Source organism: Salminus brasiliensis, chromosome 6, assembly GCF_030463535.1.
Source record: "Salminus brasiliensis chromosome 6, fSalBra1.hap2, whole genome shotgun sequence".
In the NCBI taxonomy this organism is placed as follows: Eukaryota; Metazoa; Chordata; class Actinopteri; order Characiformes; family Bryconidae; genus Salminus; species Salminus brasiliensis.
This window is the reverse complement of record NC_132883.1, coordinates 13916463-13941655: the sequence shown is the minus strand read 5'-3', so window position 1 is coordinate 13941655 and position 25193 is coordinate 13916463. Positions and strand designations below refer to the sequence as shown.

General features: G+C 43.0%; 3 protein-coding genes across 5 annotated transcripts in view; 1 reads left to right on the top strand and 2 right to left on the bottom strand.

Moving 5' to 3' along the window:
* prex1 (phosphatidylinositol-3,4,5-trisphosphate-dependent Rac exchange factor 1) overlaps positions 1 to 5236 on the bottom strand; it is a 99107-nt gene extending 93871 nt beyond the window's left edge. The window contains exon 1 of the mRNA XM_072681740.1: positions 4453 to 5236. Coding sequence (XP_072537841.1) covers positions 4453 to 4590 — 138 coding nt within the window. The 5' untranslated portion in view covers positions 4591 to 5236. The remainder of the gene's footprint in view (positions 1 to 4452) is intronic.
* Positions 5237 to 6363: 1127 nt separating this feature from the next.
* On the top strand, positions 6364 to 9787 carry tmem81 (transmembrane protein 81). The gene is made up of 2 exons (XM_072681211.1): positions 6364 to 6397; positions 8925 to 9787. Exon 2 carries the CDS (start codon positions 8981 to 8983, stop codon positions 9785 to 9787), a length of 807 nt encoding a protein of 268 aa, XP_072537312.1. The 5' UTR covers positions 6364 to 6397; positions 8925 to 8980.
* Positions 9788 to 10904: 1117 nt separating this feature from the next.
* Positions 10905 to 24005, bottom strand: stk38a (serine/threonine kinase 38a). 3 transcript variants are annotated; one of them, XM_072681736.1, is made up of 14 exons: positions 23957 to 24005; positions 22389 to 22525; positions 21686 to 21737; positions 21325 to 21447; positions 21097 to 21180; positions 20061 to 20184; positions 19187 to 19341; positions 18899 to 19001; positions 17231 to 17292; positions 16865 to 16982; positions 16629 to 16752; positions 14950 to 15045; positions 14693 to 14793; positions 10905 to 14564 (listed from the first exon to the last, which is right to left on the bottom strand). In XM_072681736.1, the coding sequence occupies exons 2-14, from the start codon at positions 22517 to 22519 to the stop codon at positions 14428 to 14430; spliced, it is 1410 nt and encodes a 469-aa protein (XP_072537837.1). In that variant the 5' UTR covers positions 22520 to 22525; positions 23957 to 24005; the 3' UTR covers positions 10905 to 14427. The 3 variants fall into 3 exon arrangements, with proteins under 3 accessions (XP_072537837.1, XP_072537839.1, XP_072537838.1); XM_072681738.1 differs by having other exon boundaries at positions 14699 to 14793; XM_072681737.1 differs by lacking the exon at positions 23957 to 24005 and adding an exon at positions 23353 to 23411.
* Positions 24006 to 25193: the final 1188 nt, after the last annotated feature.

Here is a 25193-nt window from a genome sequence, read left to right as displayed (position 1 = left end):
GAAAACTTCACAAAAGGCCAGCACTGAAAAGAAAGGAAGAAGAAAAAAAAAAAAAAAAAAAAACTGGGTGAGGTCCAAGAGGGCTTGAGGTCAGTGGATTTTTACTGTAATTCTGGACAGGCCGAGGAATGAATGGTTAGATAACAGGCTTCTTCTGCTTCTGTGCCAAATCAGGGCCTGGCAATGATGAGTTATCAATGGAAACCTGATCTGAACTACTTTGTGGGAGTTCCACTGGGGCTCGACCGATGCCAATGACCGATCAATACATTGATGCGGCTTCAAATTAAATGCTAAGACTCTTAATTAGAACAAAGATGATCTGTTAGTCAGTCAAGACATGTTTGGTGCCCCCAAATACTGAAGTTGAAGCACCATATGAGTAAGCATTTTGCAATCTGCATGTCTAAACCATCACACGCTTGCCTCAAACTGCGTCAAGCAATTTCCAGCAGGCTTGTTTACGTGGTTTCGGATAACAGATGAAATGCTGCTATCTATGAAAATAGACAAACTTTTGCCACAGTTTGTCCAAGCCAAGCCAAGCCGACTGGTGGGACCCAGCGTAAGCGTCCACTGCTTGTCAGGTACATAAGCCTCCTAACAAAACCCATCTTGTCTACATAGTAAAGGGAAAGTGGAAATGTGTAAACAGTTCTTTGTCTTTTAATCCACTAAGAAGAAAAATAATTCTCCAGTTGAAAAGCTAAAGCTTCTGAACTTCGAGAAACTCCAGAAACTATGGAAACCAAACCACTGCAAATAAATACATGAGTACTCATAACAGGCAGATGTTTATGGTATAATAACTCCATTTATGAGAAGCTACAGCCTATAAGGCAAACATTTAGCACTGGGGTGAACCCGGCTGGAAGGCCACGGAAAGGCCAGAGCTTTGAAGGTGGCTGGAGTTGTAACAGCACAGCGTCGATAGATGGAGGTTATTGGGCTGCCTATTTTTAAACCTGAAACCTTAAACTAGTGCTTCCTTCCCTGCAAGGACTCAACCCCCAGAACCAGAAGCGAAGAGCAGGAAGGAGCAGGTTGACTTCCTCTGTCTTCTTCAGAGCGGAGCGCTGCCATCCTGTTTGGGCATCCGCTCCTCTTGAAGAGCACAGCTGGGGCCGAGGACTCGACACCAGCTGGATTGGGAGGAGGTGGGGGGAGCAAGTTTCTCAGCAACTGGTGCACAATAAAGCGGGGGGGGGGGGCTGAGGTTCATGAGCAGGTCCAGAGCAACTGACCTGTTGAATTAGGTACATATGCCTGGCTCTCACCTTACTTGCTCTACCACAGAATATAAACATGACACATCCAATTTAGGTGATGTGCCTGACGAGAGGGAGCACAGGGGATCTGTTCAGCTTTTAAAGGGTATTTAAAGGGTATATACAAGCAAACTGGAGCTGAAGCTGTGGGTCCTAGGAAATGGCTACGATGTGGAGAGAAACGCAAAGCTTCTCTATACTTCTCACATTCAGCGCATAACTGGAAAGAGTAGGTGTGAACTTTACCTTCAAAAAAGTCAAAAGCAAGATCCAAAGCCATTTTTGAGGCAGACGTGACAGTTTGATCTGTTTGACAAGCTCCAGTAGAAGATCACATGATCTCCTTTCAGGTTTCTGCTCTCGATCAGATCAGAACTGATCTCTGCCAATAACTGAACTTTACAAGTAAAGGAAAAAAAACACCATTCAAGTTGCTCCGGACCCTTTCTGCCGGTCCATTCATCATGAAACGGCAGTTAGCACTTTCAAACCGCATGACGAAATACCAACATTTTCAGCATGTGTTCCTCACTGGCCTCCCCCTAGTCTGAAATCCATCCTCTGGACTGAGGGTGTTGGCCCTGAAACTGAGCTTTCAGTCACACGCTCACTGTTATGTCAATGCTTTGTGTAATTACTGCCTCTTTCTTCCACTGTATGATAATGTGACATTTTCACAGTGTGGACAGCTTAACATGTCCTTGAGGAATCAACAATGGATCAGCCAAGCACTGGCAATGTGAACACAGAGCTTTAAAATCACATATGAAATTTAAAAAGCGTCTGGATATCTAGGTGTATAATAGTTAAACAGCTGGACGAGGTGTTTATTGGCTATCCTGAGAAACACAGGCCAATCCGGTGCAGGATAGGTGTGTGCGTGCGGGTCTTTGTGCAGAGCGAGTCCCAGAGGCCTCTGTTATTGTTTGCTTCGGGTTGAGAGACAGACTCTTTCATTACCTGCTCCAAGACACAATCACACAGCTGGACTTGACACGTCCGAGGGGGAGCAAAGCACTGCTAGCAACGGAGGCTAAGATCGGTTTCATCCGACGTGTGAACAGGCGTCTCACTTAACGTATGTAATCACAGGCTGAGGGCATCTTGATGAGAAGCTGTCACGCTTGCCTGCAAAGAGTACTTTGACTGGCGTTCGCACTTTCACACTCTAATGGCAAAGGCTCTTGAACGAGGAAAGCAGGCCCCTTCTAGAAGAAACTAAGTTAGCACATTGGTTTTGGATCATAATTGGCTGAAAAAAATTGACGACCTCCAGTTAAACAAGATGCTCTAGATGCTCCAAATAACAAATGATGCATCACAATAACAAAAAGTATCATGATAACGATAAAATACTTTTAGATATTCCGTCAGTCAACTGTTTAGAAATGTAATAATCCTTCAGGAAAAGCTCCTTCGGAAGTGCTCAGTCCTGAACTCAAAACAACTCCAGAGGGTAGGAGGTCTAAAGAAGAAAAGGCCTGGTGGGAACAATCACTAATGACATTCAAGGCCATTTGATGGACGAGAGACTTATGAACTCACGGCAGTGACAACAAAGGACGTCCTGAGACATCCTTAGATACAATGTCAGCTCACCCTCTCCAGCTGATTGTTTTCCAAACAGGTTAAAAAAAAAGAAAAAAAAGAAGATTTCCTTATTTCCCATATTTGTGGTGCATCCCTACAAACCACATTAGGCAAAGTCATCTGCATGTACGTAAGCCTAAAACAAAAAGCCTTTGAAGCAGTTTGACGCTGTCAAAGGTATTCTCAGATCAATAGGCTTTGCACCAGGACCGAAACGCTGGCATGCCACGTTGAATATGCACAGTGGAACGTATAGCACAGCCTCACCCTACAATTCACCGCATTTACGTAAGGTCATCTGTACGAATGCCAACTCTGCCTGAGTTCAGGATTCTTCTGATCCCAGATCCAGAAAAGCGATGTGATGCAAACCAGAGCAAGAACAAACACGCCAGGTTTTAGTCTAAAGATTCCTGCAACCGCTTACTTTTTATTTACTGCAGCAGAATTCAGATGACTGTTTAGAGACTGCTTTCCATAGCACTGCACTAAGTGAGCACCTTTCTTCATCAGAACTTGGTAGAAAGGGGCTTAAGCGCTGCGTCTGCACAGCTCCTTCATGGAAATGAAGATCGTATCATCTTATCCTCTAGGACGCTTTACAGACACTGGGATTTAAAGCCAAGACTTATCTGATTGACCACCAGTGATACCGAGACATGTTTTTGCGAGTGACCGGACCAGGAGCAAACAGATAGGAGACACAGGAGTGGCAGGAATGGCTGGAGTGACGTGATTAACTGCATAGATCTAGATGTCCAAGTCCCAGTCTAGGGGCACCACTGCGCTCCGCAGCTTTTTCAGTGTTTCCAGCCTCGGTTCTGGTTCCTAAAAGCATCTCAGCATAAAGATCATTCTTTAATATATAATATGGCAGTAAGCATCACACTGTATATTCTGGCTATTAGAGAAAGGGTTAGAGAAAGTAGGCCCTGGTTTTCTGGATCAGAGAGTGGTGTAGAGAGCAGTGGTACTCCAGGACCAGGGTGGGGAGCCAGTGGCAGGAAAACACACACGATATGCACATAGTGAGGGGGTCCCCAAGACCCAGACTGAACAGAACCCCCTGACATGATTAAACGTTAAAGATTAACAAGGGGACGGAAGACTGTCTGTGTGACCGTGCCCTTTAAAACAGTGAGCTGGGCGCCAGCTAAAAAGGGGAACCACCACAAGTGAACTAGCTAACTGTTCAGCTGTATTCTCCATTACCCCGGTTTAGCACCTAACGACTCCAGGGTTAATCCACTAACAGCTCAACTGCCAACAAGTCTTTCAGGACCTGAGGCAGCATTACCTGCGAAACGGGGAGCTACTGACTGCTCTTCTACTGTTAAAGAGCCGAGCTGAGGGAAGAGCTGTCCGCTACCTGACTGACACACACACACACACACGAGCCGAGTGTGTTATTTGCCCATAAAATGAGCTCGTGAACGAATCGAACGCCCGTTACGGTCAAAACTACGTAAACAAGCGCCCAGTATCTCTCTCTCTCTCTCACACACACACACACACACACACACACACACAGACAAGCGAAAGCTGCAGCACTTTCACCGCCGAAGGGAGAAATAACAACAGTGAAAAACTTTACCGACTGCAGGAAAGCGAGGGTCCTCACGTAATCCCGCTCCGTGTTCAAAATCTCGTTCAGCACGCAGAGCCTCAGGCGAAGCTGGCGGTCCGAGTCTTTGGTGTGATCTGCGTTTTCTTGAGGACTGTCCTCCTCCATGTTTCTGGCTTGCACCGAATCCCCTCTCAGGGAAGGCAAAAACACAGAATCCCACCGAAAACAAACCCCACGAGATACCACGCGCTTGCAGAAGCCTTGTGTGTGTGTGCGTGTGTGTGAGAGAGAGAGAGCGTGCGTGTGTTTTCAGTCCATGTCGACTCGCATGGCACCCACCACACACAGGGGGAGGATGCGACAGTTAGAAGAAACCACCAGAAAAAAGCAATACACCCTCCGCGCTGCTTTTCAGACAACTTCAATAAAGTTACAGCACTCCGCGCGTGAGCTCACTTCTCATCCTCTGTCGAAGCCGTTAAAGAAAAACACGGCAGACGAGACACGGTCACGAGAAGCTCTCGCGGCTCTCTCAGCGCACCGGGGGTCCAGCTCTCGAAGTGACCCTCGGAGGCTCCTCTGGAGAATCTCGTCGTCCTCCCCTGTTGAGTGAGCGTCAGAGGAGCTAGCTAGCTAACTCATGGTGGCCGGGCTCGCCGCGAACACCGCACAGCTAAACGGCAATTAGTCGGAGAAGTTGTGAAGCCCAGGCTGAGTGAGAGAGCTCGACGAGAAGTGAGACGGTGGTGGGAGTGAGTGAGTAAATCAGTCAGCCGCTGAGGGGAGCGCGCGCGCGCGTATGCGTATGCATGTGTGCGTGTGGGTGAGTGAGTGAGAGAGTGCTGCCCCTCTCCTTACGCTCAGTAGCACAACCTCGCTCCATTCAGACTACTGCTTTCAGCTTAGAGCTCGAGCAGCGTAGTGCCACAGTTAGTTAACCACAGTTCACGGTTTTTTTTTTTTTAGTTTTTTTTATTATTATTATTATTATTAGTTTTGACCCAAACTAAACATCAAAGTCAATGAATAATAATTAAAAAAAAGTCAAAAAAAAAAAAAAAACAAAAAAAAAAAACGAGCGACACTTATGGAAGTCTAAATGCAGCTAGCTAATTCAGACAGGACATCCCGTCCTGTAGATGCTAATTTTATGAGCCCCGAGGGGATGAAGAAAAGGGAACTGAGTGCTTACTCTGCACACTCCAATGCTAATCTGCTCTGCTGTCAGTTCGATAATGTACTTTTAGAGTGTGTCCCGGGGCCAAATGGATCATACACTCGAATATACTGTAGCCGGCTCGTTTTCCATATTCATATTCATACATTCACAGAGTCCTGGCGAGTGATTACTAATGCAAAAAGAATTCGAGGAATCGTCAGCTACCGCAGAAACGCTGCTATACTAGAGCTGTGGTGATCTGGGCACATCCTGAGGGCTGGCATCACCTGATGAGAAACTGCTGCTGTCAAAACCCATCCACATCCTGTTTACACAGAGTGCGGAGAGTAACACAAAGAAATCAGTTAACGCACGGGAAGACACGCGACCGCATTAAGCAAGAGACCCCGCCAAATGACACATCGGGACACGGGAGCTTCTTCAGGACGAACACTGGTGGACTTTATCTTTCCCAGTCAGCTACACTGCTGGTTCGTAGTTTCGTGGTAATGAATGAGAACAGCAGCCTGGCTGACTGCAGTGGCATCGGTTGTGATGAACTGGCATTAAATGGTATGAAACAACAGCGGATAGGAGTCCGTTCATGAGGCGTCCAGAAGTGACCCAATCTCAAACATCTGTCTGCAGACTCCATCTAGTGACGAAAATGACGCAGCACCCTCCCGCGCCAAGCTCTCCGTCTGCTGCTGCGGCCTTTGTGACGTCACCCTTTGTGACGACAGTTCAGGACGTCAGGTTAATTCCATCGCAGAGTTCTGAGGAGATGAAAAGCGACGTTGAGCAGTCAGGACGGTACGAGGGCTAATTTATAATGGGCTATATATCATAGAAATTATGATAGATATAGATTATTCATAGAATATAATACTTTTTAATTGGAAAACTGAAGTAAAATATATGGATATGTATGTATGCAGATATGTATGTAGGTATGTATGTATATTAGATGTGATTGAAGAACACATTCCAGACTCATTCCAGAGTTCAGCTTCACCATGTTGAAATGACAACACTTTTTTTACACAGTCCCCCTCATTTCAGACCACCGTATTGTTTGGCACAGTCATCTTTACTACTGGGTTGCAGATCTCTTGCATGCAATGACTGCCTGAAGTCTGCAATTCATAGACATCACCAGGTGCTGAGTATCTTCTCAGTAAGTTCTCTGGTGATGCTTTGCCAAGCCTCTAATGCTTTGCTCTTGCCAACACATCTGTCCACAAGACCTTTTTTTCCAGAATTCTGCAGGCTGCTTTCTGCAAGTACTTTCTGCAAACTGTTATCTGGCCATTCTGTTTGAGTGGTTTGTACCTTGCACTGTAGCCCCTGTATTTGTGTTCTGCAGAGAGTAGTATATGACCAATACACACTTGTCTTCTAAAAGCTGTTTCTGATCTGTCGAAACAGACAGCTGGGGATTTTTTCTTTACTATAGAAAAGATTCCTCTGCCATCAACAATGGGGGTCTTCCTTGACCTAAAAGTCCCTTTGCGATTAATGAGCTCACCAGTGCTTCCTTTCTTCTTAATGATATTCCACACGGTTATTACTGTACCTATGTCAGGCCACATGCTTCCTTCCTTTTTTAGGGACAGGTCTGTATCTTTTAGCGCGTCCAAACATTCTTTAGTGTTTACTCAAAGCACAAATTCCACTTTCTGACTGCTGGGGAAGCCCACGAGCAAGAAATGTCAAATTTCCATAGTTTTGCTTTAATGCCCTATTGTAAGAACTAGAACGTGTTTGCATGAATATAATGCATTTTATTTCAAAACTATATACAAATATATGGATTTGTGTTTACACTAAATAATAAGAGTCCTCATTTTTTTAAATATACTTAGCGGTTTTGTGACAATAATGGCCCATTGTTAGACCTTTTGCATAGTAACTATTACCAGCAGTCAAGGCCTCTGACTCACACAGTGATTGGTGAAAACTTTGACCTGAGCCTCGGCGCGCAGACCTGTTTTAATACTATGACATTTCAACTATAATCTTCTCATTTCGGGTTCTGCCACAGTAGCTCGGTGTAGTTCAGACTTGACATTTTAAAAATTTAAATGACTCCTTGTTGAGGCATTCTAATGAGGACTTGCCTGTGTGCTTTGGATCTTTTCCTTTCCTCCTGACCCGTCTGCAGCTTTGATTCAAAAGGCCTAAGGGTGGAATCATGGACGCTGATGTTAGCTGAGGTGAGGGAGGTTTGCGAATCCTTTGAAGTATTTTATTTGGTAAGGACAGGACAGTTTCATAACATAATTTCCCACATTCTGAGTGTAGTTTAGTGGAGCTCTTAAAACACTGAAATGCAGGAAACGTCTTGACTTGGAACCTTCCTAGTGTAAACATGCTTGTTTGTTGACCAAATGACTCCACCAGCTAATTGGATTCAGTTCACTAGAGGGCAATTACATTTTGACACCTCAGGACTGTATATTTAATTACCTCACACTCAATAACTGACAGAGGTGCACTTTCCACTGCATCCCACAGAATAAACAGAACAATCTAAGTATAAATGTTGAGAAAGGACAAATGCTTATTCACAGTACTGTGACTTAAACCTACATTTAAGGCATTTAGCAGACGCTCTTATCCAGAGCGACTTACAAAGTGCTTTGCTATTTACCCAAGAATAACCTCAGCTAGTTAGAATAGACTAATAATTCAAAGATACCTCTAAGCTTTAGACACTACTAAGCACAAGTCAATAAGGTGACCATAGTACTCTGCTATTCATCCAAGTACTCTCTGAAGAGGTGGGTCTTCAGTCTGTGTTTGAAGACAGCGAGCGACTCGGCCGTTCGGTCACCCAGGGGAAGTTCGTCCCACCACTTTGGTGCCAGGACAGAAAAAAGCCTGGAAGCTTGTCTTCCATGGATTTTGAGGGATGGCGGGTCGAGTCGAGCCGTACTTGAAGGTGGAAGGGCCCTAGGTGCGGATGGGCTTTTGACCATTGCCATCAAGTATAGAGGGGCTGGTCCGTTCTTGGCTTTGTAGGCCAGCGTCAGGGTTTTGCATCTGATGCGGGAAGCAGCTACAGGAAGCCAAGTGTGTCATAATCATTGACTACGTCGATTAAGGAAAAGCTTTTCTTAATATTTAGAAAAAACAAAATTTCTCACTAATGCTTTATAATGCTCATATTATACACATGGACATTGACCTATTTGAACTCACTACATGAAGTACTAGTAGCGATATGGCTTCTGTTGTTTGGTTGTACCATGTCACACAAATGGACGTCTAAAATAATCATTACTTGCACAACTAGATATTTTTTTCTAATCCATTTTACCTCTCTATCCACTGGCAGGTAGCAGCCAGCAGCTCCCACCCAGACTTTGAGAATTCCTCCATACTCTCCTTGGGATGTCTTTGACCTGCAGCTCTACGCTCCTGGCGGTGGTGGCAGCACTATGCTGGATACTACTTCATTCCTGCAGCCACTGCAACACTTTGAACAGTGTCAACCTGGAGATACCAGACACCATTGACACATGGGTCATCACCCACAGCTCTCCCTGCAGCACCACGTGTGGACTGGGCCTCCGCATCCAGGAGCTCTGCCCTTTGGCAGCAGACAAGGCCAACAGCACAACTTGCCAGGTTCGCCAAGTCCAGTGCTTAGACAGCTGGCAGTGTGGCCTTCAGACTCAAACAGCTGCAGTTGGAGAGCACCTGGAGCTGGACTGTCTGGAGGAAGTGATGGAAACCATGGGCCCCTTTACTTTTGTGGTGTCTTGGCGGTACGCTCGAGGCATCATTACTACCGACAACACTTTGTTTGCTCGACATGACGTCCCAGAACTGGACAAGGTGGTACTGGACCCAGTGAGAGAGGAGGATGCCGGCACATATCGCTGCGACGTGCGGGACACATCCAACCGCAAAGTGAAGAGGATGTATAAAGGAGTGAGGGTTCTATCGCCACGTGTGTTGAGCTTGGACTTTGCGAAGGGGTTGAGTCAGTGGGAGAAACCTCATGGTCTGTGGCCAAATATAACTCTGGTCACTGGGAAACTGTATCCAAGCAACACTGTCCGAAGAACGGTACTCGTCAGCTTCGCCATATCCCTCACCTTGGCTGTGATCACCTTCCTTGGCCTCCTGACTTTTTCTTACTGGAAAAAGTCAAAGATCACCACAACTTCTCATGACGGTTTAGGAAATCTCTGACCAGCTATAACGTGCTGTGAATTGCTTTTCTGCATGTGGAAAATACAGTGCATGGTTTTAAAGACACTGTGTGTACAGTGTAACATTTTCTTTAGATATTTTAAATAAGGATGTAGGGCTGGGCGATCTGGTAAAAATGCTAGATCACGATATTTATCACAATACAAGTAATCACAGACTAAATACATCAGTAGTGACAGATTGCTACTATTTAGAGACTCCCCCATATGGAGTACAGTGATCTTTACTCAACATCTGATGCACTTCAGATAACTAACCCAGTCTAATTACACAGTTTGTAATAAAACCTGCAGTTGATCAGTGTTCTTTACACTCACAATATTCTCAAAACACTTAGAAAAGGATTGTCTATCACAATAACACAATTGATCACAATACAATAAAATATCGTCATGTTGCTCAGCCCAATAAGGATGCCCCACCCCCCTTCAGATCCGAGTCTGTTAATGCTAAGCATCAGCCGATACAATCTGATCCAACCTTGTTGGATTTAGAAATAAATAACTGAAGTACACTGTTCTATAGTCTCTATAAGGAGACATTCTGGACTGATTGATAAAGTTTAGTAGGGACTTTTCTTAAAATGACTGTTTAATAGTGTGTTTAATATCTTATAATTAAGTCTGACTCAGCTCCCAGTTCCTGTAAAACACTGCAGCCAAACCACTTGCATTTGTGAGCATCTGTGTGCTCAGTGGTACACATTCTGGCCTGATAACTTCTCAAAACGCTCCTCAGGCCAATGTCTGGGCGCTTTGAAGCCACCAGATGTCGCTCTGAACATCACGGTTAAAGCAGAGACTCTGATCAAATGAACTGTGATTAAAATAGCCAGTACACAATCCTTTAAAATATGTCTGGATCAGCTATTGCAGTTTTTAACCTCGACTTGCATGGCAGCATGGATTTGGAAGTGGGGAATTAGATGTTATCACATGAACATGGTATCATCTTCTAACACAAAATGAGGAATCTGAGAGTCTTACAAATCAATAAATAATGTCAAACTTGATCTTCATGCTGCTTACTTCCATAAAGCTATCACAACCGCACACCACATCAGATGGGAAGGAAAAAAAAAAAATCCAACACATGGTAAATCGACTTGTGTTTTATTGAATGTTCTTTACAGGTTAATATGTGCGCTCACCACAAATACTCTCAAAAGCCAGTGAAAGGTGCTCTACGAAATGTGTAGTTAAAATCTACCAACATCTCAAACGTAATCTTAAGGCAGAGAGAGGTCCAGCTTCCTCATCTCACAGTAGAATGCAACAACAACAATGAACCCAGGACCCATATTTACAGACAATGGACGCAGGAGTAGGGTTTTTAAGATTAGATTTTCCATTTTAAATAAACAGTGACTCAAGGCTGCAAACACGATCACGTTAATCCATGATCAGTTCACCCCCCCACCCCCCAATCCAGAGTTACTTTATGAATGTAGGCCCTGGTCTGAATAAATAAGCCCTACGTCTTTCCTAACACAAACCCTATTAGACATAAATAAACTTGGGTTTAATGCAGAAGTTTCTACTGCGTATATAAATATTCAGGCGGTCTAATCTACTTTATATGATGTGTAAATAGGCAAAGAGTCAACCAGTGTATTTGTAGAACATTCAACAACCTTGGGTGCATTACACGTACAATGAACATCAAATCTGCTCTGTTCACCCATGCCTAAACAGGTCATTGTGTCCAAAAGAACAAAATTCAAGACAGGTTCAACACCTCAGTAATGAACACTTCCTCACCCTAGGAGAACAATTCAGCCGTTTAAGCTGGTGCACCAAGCAACTCTTTGAACCCAGTAGAAGAGTAAAACAACTGATCACTTTAGCACATTGTACTCCAGAAAATATGCAAAACAGTCCGCTAGGTGGCGAGAACGAGCATCTACAGAACGTTGTAAAATTTGATCAAGCACCTTCTTATTCCTTCTCATCAATGTTTCATTCATAACAAGCAATAACAAAACTGGTCCTCCACAATGAAGCTGGAATAGAGAACCTAACAAACGAGAATATAAATGAAAAAAACCCCATAAAAACGCTTACTCTCAAAGCTATTCGGGTATCAGCCATCACTCCAGCAGCACTCATGCGAAAGCATGTGGCAGAACAGTCAAATTTCAGTAATCAATTCCACAATGGTCTCACAGGACCAAAATGTATTTACAAAAACACGATGCCCCACCCTGTATTGCTCCTGGAATACAAAAAAAAAAAAGTAAAATAATATAATAAACTACAGCATTTTGACAATCATAAAATAGCGCTTTTTTCATATGACAGCATTTTTGGATTTGTAAGGCCATGCACACAGCTATTGATTAAACTGACAACATGCTGTACTGCAAAATAAGAGATGCACACGGCCTTGCATTCAAAAAGCGCATCCACTCCGAAGCGTTTTCCTCCTCGGACAGAACAGATCAATACACAATTCTCTAGAAGTCCAAGAATACCCGACCAATTATACAATTTGCTCTAAACAATGGAAGCCCTAAAATCCCAGTTACTTTGAGGCTATTATTTGAGGCTCTGGGCTCAGAAGTTGAGCCCAAATTTAAGTCCGTCATGTTCTTGTTTTGAAAATGCTGCGCCACAAAGACCTTGTTTACACCTGGTCACTTCATGCGTCTTGAGTGTGAGGATTATATCTGGATAAGGCCAAACCACATTAAAATGCAAGTATAAACGCAGCCGAAATGCATTTAAACCAGATACAGATTCCATTACTCAAGCCACTTCAGGAGTTGGCCCGAGACGCATTTGAGCTGCATGTTAGAGCAGCGTAAACACACCCGTCAGCACACGCCTAACTGGAGACACATTTGACTAGCAAGTGTAAATGGATGTGGCTGAAATCTGTATCAGAATACAATCCAGACACTATTCACGTGAAGTGATCCGGTGTGAAAGTTGCCAAACATGCTCAAATTGCAGCTCAGGTGTTTTGTGCAAAAGATTCCATTCAGCTTTATGCTGAAGTTAGCTACCAAGAGCCGACAGAGCCAGACACCATGAAGCTAAAAGCTCAAAGTCCTGCATAAGGTCATGCGAAGTTCCAGACTTCCTACACTACATAGGATTGCACGAGGTCGCATACACATGCCCATGCAAAACACTATGCATCAAGTGACCACCTACAGGTGTACAATAAAGCATGTATCTACCTAAAGCCCTACTGGAATGATGACAATGTTGACATTGATACATGCTACGCTACCAGTCAATTTATCCATTATTAGTGAAGACAATCTCTACAAACTAATTCATTTAATGCTGTATTATGTTCAAACCCACAAGAAAGAAGAAGACACTCTAAACACAGTTTCAGATCACAAATTGAGCTGCATATCCAAGATTCATCAGTTGCTGCAAGTCAGAACTCTTTGGTAAAATATTGCTTTGCTACAAAGACATGCCTTTTAGCCCATTATCACCATGGAAGACCAGACTACTCGGTACAGAACCGTAAAATGCGTTAAGCACACAATGAATCGCGATGTTCAATCTGCGTCTGCAAAAAGCTATGTGGATTTGTTCCCAATTGAACAGGGTAAACATGAATAGCCAGCCCTTATAAGGAACAGAGAGGAAAGAGAGTCTGTATACCAGGTGAATTACCAGGTAAAGCTTCATTGATTGAAAAGGAAACTCGCTGGTCATGGATTTCGCTTGGTCACTACCACTGGCTGGTGTACTGTGGAAATGTAGAAAGAAACCTTTGGTTCAGTCTGCAAGCCTGGGACACAGATCACTTGTGACATTTTGCTGGTGTTAAAGGTGGTACTGGAACATTCATGTAGTATCCAAATATAAGGCAAATGTCTGCTCCTGCCGAGCAGCTTCACACACACACACACACACACACACATTATTCCAGACTTGCGAGCAGTGATGGTTATTTGGATGAATGGAAAAGACAAGCCTCTCGAGTTTTGCCACTGCCAGTGTGGTGAAGTCTATAGTGGCAGGGTTTGATTTCTAGGGTCTAGATTCTATTTTATTTATAAAAAAAAAAAAAAAAAAAAAAAAAAATTAAAAACCAAATGTATCCAACAGCGCAGGCTGTAAAAACATTGCCGAGAAATTCCTCTTCTTCTTTTTTGTTTACTTGGAACAATGGTGCAAGACTTGTACAGCAGATGAGGACATAGCGGAGGCTGAATCCAAGCAGGATCGATCTAAAACTGGTCTGTTTAAAAACGGTAAATTGTAAAAACAAGAGTTCACTGATCATCCTCTAGATTTTCAAGTCAATTGAGTTACTAAAAAAAAGTTACTGGGTTAAAAACAAACAAAAAAAAAAAGATAAAATAATGAAAAAATAATAAAATAATGACCCAAATTTCAGATTCTTAGTCAAAAATGACAAGCAAGGAGTTTAAGCAGCTTCTACAGAAGAAGCTAGGAAAAACATTTCAAAAGAACAAGTGCTGGAACAAGGAGTCCACCACCATGAATGACTCATAACAGAGTGGGTCAAAACAGGATGGAGGATTCTGTAGATGGACCAATCCACAGCAGTGTGATGCAACTGGGGAGGGGGGAGGGGGGCTCCTTGCAGAAAACACAACTTCCATGAGAATCCAGCATGTAATGTGTTTATCTCTTCCCTGATTTCATATAGGAGGGAATAGCCCCTCGTGCGGTCAGCCCCTCAAAGCGCTTGTATGTGTAGTTGATGAAGACCCAGTCTTTGCTCTTCAGATCTGCCTCACTGTGATTGGACACAACAGTAGCTACAGAAAAGGAGAGAATAACACCAGCATTAGTATGTTGATCAGATCACATCACGAGAAAAGAATAAACACAAAGTTGATTTGGAGTTTAAAAATTATAATAATAATAAAAAAGAAGCTTTCCTTACACTTACTCGTCGGTTGGAGGATGTCCGAATCTGGGAACTCGTCAAAGTTAGAGGTGTCGTCTATACTTTTAATCTCAATTGGAATGGCAGCAGGTCTCTCCCTGTCAAGACAATTGCCTCTTTGTTTATACCAAAGCTTGTCCTTTATGCTCAACACTTGTACAGTTCAGCTTCCTGCCTTTATTGATCTGCCAACACATCACTTGCAGATTCAGTACAATGCTCCACATGTCCAGTATCTGCAATACAATGCTTACCTAATATGGTCGTAGTCCACACCCTCAAAGAAAGGATTGGACTTGATCTCCTCAACTCCAGTAGCACCAATCCTGTATTCACCCTCACAGCAGAACCTAGATCACAATAAGACATTGATTTCTCCAGAAGTGTCTAATAAGCTTAGGATTTAACAGAAATCTAGACAAAGAATGCAATATTTTTGTTAGTTGGTGTCGTTCTGTCCTTTAAGGTGGAATGAGAAAAATATCCCAGTGACTAATGCCAGGCTACAGGTGCATATATTACCTAAAGTAGCACAATTGTCAGCAACATTCACACTACATAAGCCGATAAGCCACAGCATTAACACCACCTGCCTATTATTAAGTAGGTCCCCTTGTGCCATCACAGATCTGACCCTTTGAGGCATGGGCTCCACAAGACCTCCAAAGGCATCCTGTGGTATGTGGCACCCAGATGTTGGCAGCAGATTTTTGAAGCCCTGCGAGATGTGAGGTGGGACTTCCATGGATCATATGAATGAGGGTTAGGTGCCCATGGCCTTGCTTTCTTGGACCATTTTTGGTAGGTACTGACGCACTGCATACCCGAAAAAACCCACAAGACTTGCCTGGTGTTTTGGAGATGTTCGGACCCAGCTGTTCACTTGCTGCCCAATATATGCCACTCCAATAACACAGACAGGCAAAATGAAAAACATTGATTATTTTCATCTACGGTGGTGCTAATGTCATGGCTGATCAGTGCATATGCACAACTACATTGTTCCAAGCATCAACACCCTAGAAATCACTGGCATGCTGTAGATTGCACACAGAGGCTGTTAGCTAGACCGTCTTTTTTTCCGATCACATTCCTCATTAGTCCTGAGATTCAAAGATCTGCCAACTATCGGCCGATACCGGATCGATCTTTGTGTTTCTATAAATTACACAGCCCCACAAATTAGGTGAGCCGTGCTTATCCATGCTAACAAACAGCCGTAAAAATCACTATTTTTAGTACCAGTTTCTGTAATCAAACTAAATTCTAACCTGATCTACTAAAGTTATCTAAAGTTGTTTGGAGCAGGGAACGCAAGATCTTCCCAAATGGATTTAATGGGATAAAATATCTGTGTTGTTGCAGAACTAAAACAAACCGGGTGGTTTCTGGCAACGCAGACAAAACAGCAGAAAACAGACCACCTAACACGCTCTTTACCTGCTGCTCTGTCGTAACGCTAAGCTAAAGTTTCCCCCGTCCCACTTTAAATAATGCAGCAGTTGTGCTCTGCTGTTGAAATGGACTCAAAGGAACTGCGGCGCCATTTAAAGTGGAATGCAGAGTTAGCCTAAGAAGCTAACTCAAGCATTTGTTTTGGCCGCTAACTGTTAACGGTGCACTTATCAGTTCAAATAAAGCTCTGTTTAGTTTTCCTCACCAGAATAAGGTGCTAGTTTAACTTCGTCTGGGGTAGCTTTCCAAAAAAATGAGAAGTTAGCCTACAGCAGCTATGGATCATCCCTACTATTAGACAATCATCATCTTATACATGAGCAAAATGACTTAACACGTTAGCTTGTCAGAACTACATTTTCACTGCTACATGCAAGTAGCAAAGTAGCCTGTCTGAGAGCCAATCATGTGCATACATATGGCAGTGGCAGGTGACGAAAAGCCCCCCCCCCCAAAAAAAAAACAATTTGCATGATACCTGAGGATAAGATCCTTGGCCTTTTCAGAGATCGGAACTTCTGGGGGAAAGGTGAGGGTTTCCCGCCAATTCATCACCTTCCTGTAGGTCTCCTGGGGTGTCTCGGAACAAAAAGGAGGGTAACCTACAAATACACAAGCAAACGCACAAATGAAACTGATGGGATATACAATCCAATCATATCACAGGAATTGAGCACATATATAATCATCTTTACAGATTAATGGCAATCTCACCTATGAGCATCTCATACATGATGACACCGAGACTCCACCAATCACACAGTTTATTGTATCCATTTTGCATAAATACTTCTGGAGCAATATAGTCAGGAGTTCCAACAGTGGAGAAGGCCTGTAATACACACATTTATCATGCCACGGATCTACTACACAACACCAGCCCCCCCATTAATTCTGTACCATATAACAACTTTCCAGATCTTTCCAAATGTCAAATTTGTGCAAGTCAAGCCTACCTATCTAATCCAGTTCTATCCTAAGACACATATTTGTCCTTGTGATGTGTACCCATGCAGCAGAGGACATGACTAGAGCAAGATTAATATCCCACTGGTTTACTTTGACATACTGGTGACTTACCAGCTGTCTCCGGTTTCTCTTCCATGTTTCCGCTTTTCGTTTTGAGTTCATGTTTTGTAACGCTGCAAAGGAAAACAAATTCTAAGGTTAATCCAAGGCCCTGAAATTATGACGCAGATCAACTTATATACGCCAATCAGCCCTAACATTAACACCACTTTTCACTGTCCATTCTATCAGTCTCACACACCCTATAGAAGCACTTTCTAGCTCTATAATTACAGACTGGAGTCCTTCTGTTTCTCAGCATATTTTGTTCTTCAATGGTCAGGACCTCATAGGACCACCACAGAGCAGGTCATGTTTGGGTGATGAGTCATTCTCTGCACTGTGGTGACACTGACGTGGTGGTGGTGGTGCGTTAGTGTGTGTTGTGCTGGTATGAGTGGATCAGACACCGCAGTGCTGCTGGAGACTGTGCACTCTATTAGACACTCTTACCAAGTTGGTCCACCTTGTAGATGCACAGTCAGAGACAGAAGCACATCTGTCGATGCACAGTTTGGGGTGGTCATCCTCCAGACCTCCAGTCACAGGACGCTGCCAAAAGGACATTTCTGGTTGGGGGACTATTTTTAGTCCTGCAGTGATGCTGAGGGGTTTAAACACTCCAGCAGCACTGCCATGTCACCACCAATTCCATGTCACTGCTGTGCTGAGAATGATTCACCAAATAACTTATTCTGTGGTGGTCCTGTGGGTTCCTGACCACTGAAGAACAGGGGAAGACTAATAAAGTACGCAGAGAAACAGATGGACTACAAAGTGCTCCTATATGGTAAGTAGATGATAAAATGGACAGTGAGTGTAGAAACAGATCTAATCTCTGTACTTACAAATAATACATGCATGTCGCAAAATGATTACCATAATCAATGCAGATTTGCATGCATTTTTTGTATGCAAATAAAAGATTACATCAAACGCAAGCTATGTATTGCAGTTATGGGTGAGGAATTATACACTTTGCTTTTAACAAGTGTCTCATAATTCATGTACTAATATCATCAAGATATAGCATCCAGCTTTACATATGTTGGCTCGAAATCCTTAACTGAATCCTTGAGGTTACTTTTAAATGGCACAGACTAAATACCCTAACAGCTTCAGAACTAAATGGGCAGCTACCATCACATCAACATGAATATCCTAGCAACTGCAGCTATCTGGACAACCATAGCATAACAGCTCTCATTTACCTTCTGGCCGTACATTTGAATCAGGCATTTCATTAAACTTCTCTGGCCATTTAGCATGCTTTTTGAACCCATTTGTATTAGATGTTTTGACAACCTGGATTTAAATGAATAAGTGCACTCTGCTTGCCATCAGCACACTGCAGCAAAGTTTCAGAATTAGTTCGGCTTTTCACAAGTGAAAGTTCCTGAGGATGATGCACCGTTACAGCTCTTGGCGTAAACAGGAAAGACTGCCTTACAGCACTGACGATAAAAAGGCTGCGTTAGTCAACACGTTCCAAATACTCGCAACTCTTCTCATGGCAGCAGAGTAAAGATGACCTAAGAGTGTGTCGAAAGTACAGCCACGGTAACAGAAAGATTAGCTGGCAAAAGAGGAAGAAGAGAGATGACTCAAAAGGACCAGGTGCTACCAACGAATGACCATAACACCCGTACTGAGAAAAGTGAAAGTCACCTGAGCACTTACTGAAGTCATTGGGCAGGCTGTGGTTGAGGTTTCTGTAGAATTCTGTCCTGTGAGCCTTTTTTAGCCCGGTGCATAAGCCAAAATCAGACAGCTTCACATGGCCCTAGACAAGCAAAATGAGACTAGGATTAATACATTATTTAAAAAAACTAAACCTAGTGTACATTGAAATTGAAACTCCAAGCAGTTTTAGCAGTATATTGTCAAAAAGAACTAATATCAACTTTCTGCCACCCGAAAATATAACAGTTAAATAGTAGAACAACAGCATGTGCAAAAACCTCTCACCTTAGAGTCTAGGAGCAGGTTGTCAGGTTTAATGTCTCTGTGGATGAAACCCAACTGATGGATGGAGTCAATGGCTAGCACAGTCTCAGCAATATAAAACTGGGTAGCCTCCTCAGTTAGCGTGTCTTTCTTCATCAACAGAGTCATCATATCCCCTGCAGAGACAAAGAGCTGTTGATTTTGTTGTTGTTGTTTTTTAATTTTATTTTTTATTATTTCATCAGCCTGTCAGGAGGGTGAAGGCTTGCATGTGTTTCCTCAGAGTCACATTATGCTAGCTAACTTCTTTATTTTTTCAGACTACAGATAATGCAACATCATAGGACCACTGAGCACACTTTGAGGAGAGCCCTAACCGCCAGCCTATTTACTGATAAAGAATGGGTTTATAGTTTATGCCTGTTTATAGTTTATGGCATAAACAAACTACAGAAGCAAAAGGCTATAAAACACCACTGTCTGAATAGCCAGATCAGAATTCATGCGAATTTGATGTGTGGTGAGGTAAAGGAAAAATGAACAGCAGACAGCAGTGAGGGAGATTTTCAGTGTCGGCATAGCGAGGGTGATGCCTCTGTTGAAACTAAATTAGAAGGCACAGATCACTATAAGTTTTTGACAGTAAGCCCAGCTGTCAGCCACTGGAACTTTGGATGCGAATGTCGGATATAGGTCACATTAAACAGTGGGATTTGGTGAGATTGGGTTTGGGCCACTTTACCTGCAGTGTAAACATAGCCTTAGTAAAGACTAAAGAAGCAAAAGCACATGAGCTATCGAGGCTGACGAATAGCTTTGCGCTACAGAATACATGACAAACAACCTCAGTTTGTGGAACATGCAAGCACAAGCTTTGTAGTCAGACAGCACCCACCTCCAGGTAGGAACTCCATGATGAGGTAGAGGTTCATCTTGTCTTGAAAGCTGTAGAACATCTTCACAACCCACAGACTGTCTGCCTCCACCAGGATGTCTCTTTCTGCCCGAATATGGCCAACCTAGGTGTAGGAGAAACAAAGAAACTGTTGCTCGTCACATTACAAGTGAATCCGTGGTCACATTCTTTTTAGGAGCCTGGTAATGATTTGAGTGTTCTAGGTTCATAAGAGTGCTTCACACTGAGCATTTTACATCATGTTTATACAACATGTATACAGTATATTACATGTTTAATGAATCCAGAGCTCTGAAAGTCTAGAGGTCTAAAAGAATCAGGCATCACCTTCACGTCAAGTCAAAGCAATCATCAGAACAACATTCTCTCATCTTCATATAGCCAGAATCAAAGGCTCCTAATCCAAACAAGACCTAGAGAAACTCATTCAAGCTTTTATCCTCAGCAGAGATAACTACTGTGATGCCCTTTTCACTGAACTTCCCTTAAACAGCACTAAACAGCTAAAGCACAATCATAGCGCTGCCTAAAATCTATGGAGTAGAGCTCTTAGATCCATAGACACAGGTCAGCTAGGAGAGCCTAATGCTACAGCCTACTAGAACTGACTGCCAAAAGATCCCAGATGGGGTTTGAATCCAGGTTAAAAACAAATCCCATGCATTTAATTTTGTGCCACTTGTTCCAACAATATTCACTGACTTATCACATTATGAAATGAATGAAGCCCCTCTTCCCAATCCAATGTCCTACAAATATCATCTCTACCTTGTCCATCTAACCATGTAAGCCAGTCAAATCTCCAAATCCCGGCTCCACTTATCAGAGAAGCCACCTGAACTCCAGCCCAAAGTTCTGAGTTCCTTCCCTCCCAAATCATCATATACTAATGGTGTGGTCCAAATTTGCAAAAATATGATTAGCACTTACCTCTCTCGGACATGGAGGCGACACGTTCAGGGAAAATCCAAACACGTCACATAAATTATCCATCGTGTAATCAAGGAAGACTCACCTGTTCTTTCTCAAGCATATCAGCCTTGCGTAAAATCTTCATGGCATACACATGGCCTGTGTCTTTCTTCTGAACCAGACGGACCTAGAAGTCACCAACATGGGCCAATAAGTTAAATCTCTCCTTAACTCCGAGATGAAGTTCAGCCCAATTAACAATACATGCAAGAACTGAAACTCCACATGCTGTATCACAGAATAACAGGCTCAGAAATCTCAGATTTCATACCTCTCCGAATGCCCCGCGACCGATCACCTTCAGTGACTCAAAGTCTTCCAGTCCGAGGCGTGTTCGCTTGAGCCGGAGAAACTCTGTCTCTTTCCTTGCGTGCTGAGAGCGTCGTATGCACTTCTACATAACAGGTAAAATAAGAAGTTCAAGATTTTAATAGCATGCTGCCACTACATTAGACACATTATCATTCATTCAGGCCACTACTACACACAGTTGCATGCAAATCACAGAACACCTGGCCAATGACTGAACTTGCCACCGGTACCCAAAAACGAGCATACAACTATTTAGGCTATTTAAGACCAACGAAGATCTGACGACACTAAATAAGTTCAATGCAACACTGTATCCACACCTCTTCATCCGCTAGTCCCTCTTGGTCCATCACCTTCTCCAACTTCTGCTGTCTGTAACAAAAAGGTTTTTATATAGCGATGAAGAAAAGGTATAACAATAAATAATAAATGTTGACAAACACCAGCAAGTCACATTTTCCACCCACATAGACGTCAGACTAGGGAGGAAAGCTCTGAGGTACTCCCATTGCATTGTTAGGATTCTCAAGATGCTAAATGCACCTTTCAGACTCGTCAAACTAGTTAATCGGCACAGAAAATGGAGGTGGACTACTTAACTAGCCTGACAAAAAGCAACCTGCAAAATGGGTATGCACATACTGTGCACTGATCATAATTATTTATGTCCACAACCAACATGATCACATGCTTTTATTGGGTATTAACGCACTAATGTACTGGTTATTACATTATTAACCTTTTTTGGAAGCAAGCACCACAGAATACTATTACTAATGTACTTGCCATATACATACGTACAGCTCACATTATACATGTAATAAAAGCACAAACCAGAACATCAGAAGTAAGCTACATAAATCTTCATAAATTGCTGACCTGATGGCAGGAGTAAGACTTAGACAATTCTGATTGAAGACCCCTGATGACTCCATACAGTCTCCATACAGTCCTCAGGGGTCCTCAAAAAAAAAAAAAAGAAAAAAAAAAAAGAAAAAGTAGGTCTGGACAGAATTCACTTACCGCATCTCTCTTTCCTCATGCTGGGAGATCAGGTTGCTGTAGAAGTTCTCCAGAGTCACTTTAGCCAGCGTGACCCGCTCCTTAGTGTGGTTGCTCATTGAGGAACAGGATGTCTGACCGGTCATTGCCATGGTTACCTGAAGAAAAAAAAAAAAAGCCCAGACAAGAGTCTTACAGTAACTTCAATGAAACATCATAAAAACAAGATTTACTTTACTATACACTCCTAAAACGTTCAGCTGCAGTCTACGCAGTCTACTTCACAGTACTGCGCCTTATGCGTCCTGCGGCACCAGAGCCTGGTAAGAGCCTTTTTTCGCAAAGCACCTGGCCCCAAAACAGGAGCCAGATTATTCTACCCAGTGGTTGAAACTGCAAATAAATGCTTTTGGCAATGGATACAAGTCCAAAGGACATCATAGCCTGGCTGGGGATTTCTCTGCAAGATGGTCAACACTTATTAATAAATAAATAAATAAATAAATAACCAACAACAAGGTGAGGAGAAAGATCTGAACTGCAGCATAAGTGTGTCCTAGAGTGTGACATGACATAAAACCCAGAGATCTTAAATGTTACATACATATATTTCCTAGTGTTTTTTTTTTTACTTTTTAAAACATATAATTTATATAACACAATCCCCATCTCCCTCAAAACCCACATGATCTGTTGAGCTCATCTTTTAGAAATATACAGACTGTAAAAGGAGTGATGGTGCTAGACTCGATGTTTAAGAATATTTTGTTCTTATTATTATTATTAACAACAACAATAATAACAATAATAAAACTTCATACATAATAAAGGACACATATGGTAGCTAGTCGCTGTATTAGAGAGAAAGTCCGGGGTTTATTCCAAACTGTCAAGATCAGCACGGGTGAATCGCAGGAGCCTAAACACTGCGACAGAAACTAGTGCTAGCTAAGTAACCCAGACTGGGTGATATTAGCCTCATTACCCCACCAAGCTGCTGTCGCCTTCAGTTATGCAAAGTAACACGTTAGGCAGCTCCTAATTTCCCGAGACTCAGGGGCTGAAAGTTCAGAGAAACGCTGTTACTCATCCATGTGAGCAACAGTCTGACTATTTAGGAAGGCTAGCCAACAGCCCTGCTAATATGAACCCAGCTAGCAGCAGCTAGCCCCGCTCCCACAGTACACTCGACACTACACGCTAAACTGCTCGATGTAGACCCTGAACGATGATCACCCAGTGCTGCCTGACAGCTCCGAGTCTCCCGGCCTCCCGAAACAAACTGAGGGGAAAAGTTTCAACTGAAAGTGAAAGCTTCCACCAGCACTGAGTGTGTTAGGAACTCGGCACAAACATCGACTGAACGTTAGCTAAACTAACTTAAGCAGCTAAGGACCGCTGCGGTCTGTATGTGTCTGTGCGGGTGTGTGTGTGTGTGTGTGTGTGTGTGTGTACTTCGACTTAAAGACACTTCAACAAGCGCTGCTAACTCCCTGACAGAAACGGTGATTTCAGCCGAAATCAGCGAACACAGCTCAACCTCTTTATCAGCCGTAACTGACTGAGATCCACACTTTTAAACGACTTACCTTCTTCTCGACCTAAAAGTGACTGCAACCTACGTGTGGACAGTGCTCATTATTTCCTTCTTCCAGGTTGCTATTTCAGTAGCAATCCACCAAAATAAGAGTCCCCCCCCCCCCTCATGCTTTTGGAAAGACACATCGTTCTGTTTCTTAAAATCTTAATAATCTCAGACTTAAAATCTCTTAATAATCTCAGATTATTATCTATTTATTTTTGAAAACATTTCTCTGTCGAAATAATAATTTATTAGATAAAAAATAATCAAAAGTTCAGAAACGTAAGTCATTATTCCGAGACATTAGAGTCCAAATATTCGATATTTGAAGCTTTAAACAACAAATTGAATTTTTTTTAAGTGTGATTTTATTTCCTTACTTTCAGTAATTTACTAATTGAGTGGATAATGTAACTGTAAAACGAGTGATGGTGCTAGACTCGATGTTTAAGAATATTTTATCTTATAATTATTAGTCTATTCTAACTAGCTATGGCTTCTCTTGGGTAAATAGCAAAGCACTCTGTAAGTCGTAAATGCCGTAAATGTAAATGTAAATGATAATCTGCTAGAAAAAAAATCAAGACACGAGAGTTTAAGCCGGTCGCTTTTCAGTGCGGTGGTGTCTTTTATTAGTGTATCGTGGGGAATGTTCAGAATGGCCGTGGTCGACACTCGAGGCGTTGGGAAGTGAATTCTCAAAGCTACGAAATATCTAGATTGAGGCTTTAGGGTGCGCCATTTGCATTTGACCAGCTCTACCCAAAGCACTAGTGCGGTGCTGAAGAGGGCAGCTCAGACCGTCCACTTCATCTAATCTTCACCAGATGGCAGCAAAGCAGTCTTCTAGCCCCCTCTCGGTTTCACTTTCACTCATGAGCGCGGGCTCTCTTCACATGCCCCGCCGCCAACGTGCCGCTAATGGCGGGAGTTTCTCTTTCTTTTGAGAATAACTCGCAGCGCAGACACTGACACTGACACGTGTATTCAGAGGAGGCCTCTGTGTGACTCTTCGGGCCTCTGTAGAATTAGTTTTAGTATGCTGATTTAGTTTGAGCACCTCAGCTATAGACATTTGTGAAAAACCCCGACCCTGAAACACTGTTGTGTCTAAAAGAAAACCTGGCCTGACCAAAGCAGAGCAGGACAGAGCAGAGCAGGACAGAGCAGAGCAGGACAGAGCAGGACAGAGCAGAGCAGGACAGAGCAGGACAGAGCAGAGCAGGACAGAGCAGGACAGAGCA

Excerpts from the sequence above, each read along its gene's own strand:
- tmem81 (XM_072681211.1), top strand. The coding sequence starts at position 8,981 with ATGTCTTTGACCTGCAGCTCTACGCTCCTGGCGGTGGTGGCAGCACTA.
- stk38a (XM_072681736.1), bottom strand. The coding sequence starts at position 22,519 with ATGGCAATGACCGGTCAGACATCCTGTTCCTCAATGAGCAACCACACT. Across the intron at positions 20,185-21,096 it reads ATATGCTTGAGAAAGAACAG|GTTGGCCATATTCGGGCAGA; the intron begins GTGAGTCTTCCT and ends TCCTACACCTAG. Across the intron at positions 14,794-14,949 it reads GTGGACTACGACCATATTAG|GGAGAGACCTGCTGCCATTC; the intron begins GTAAGCATTGTA and ends TTGTCTTGACAG.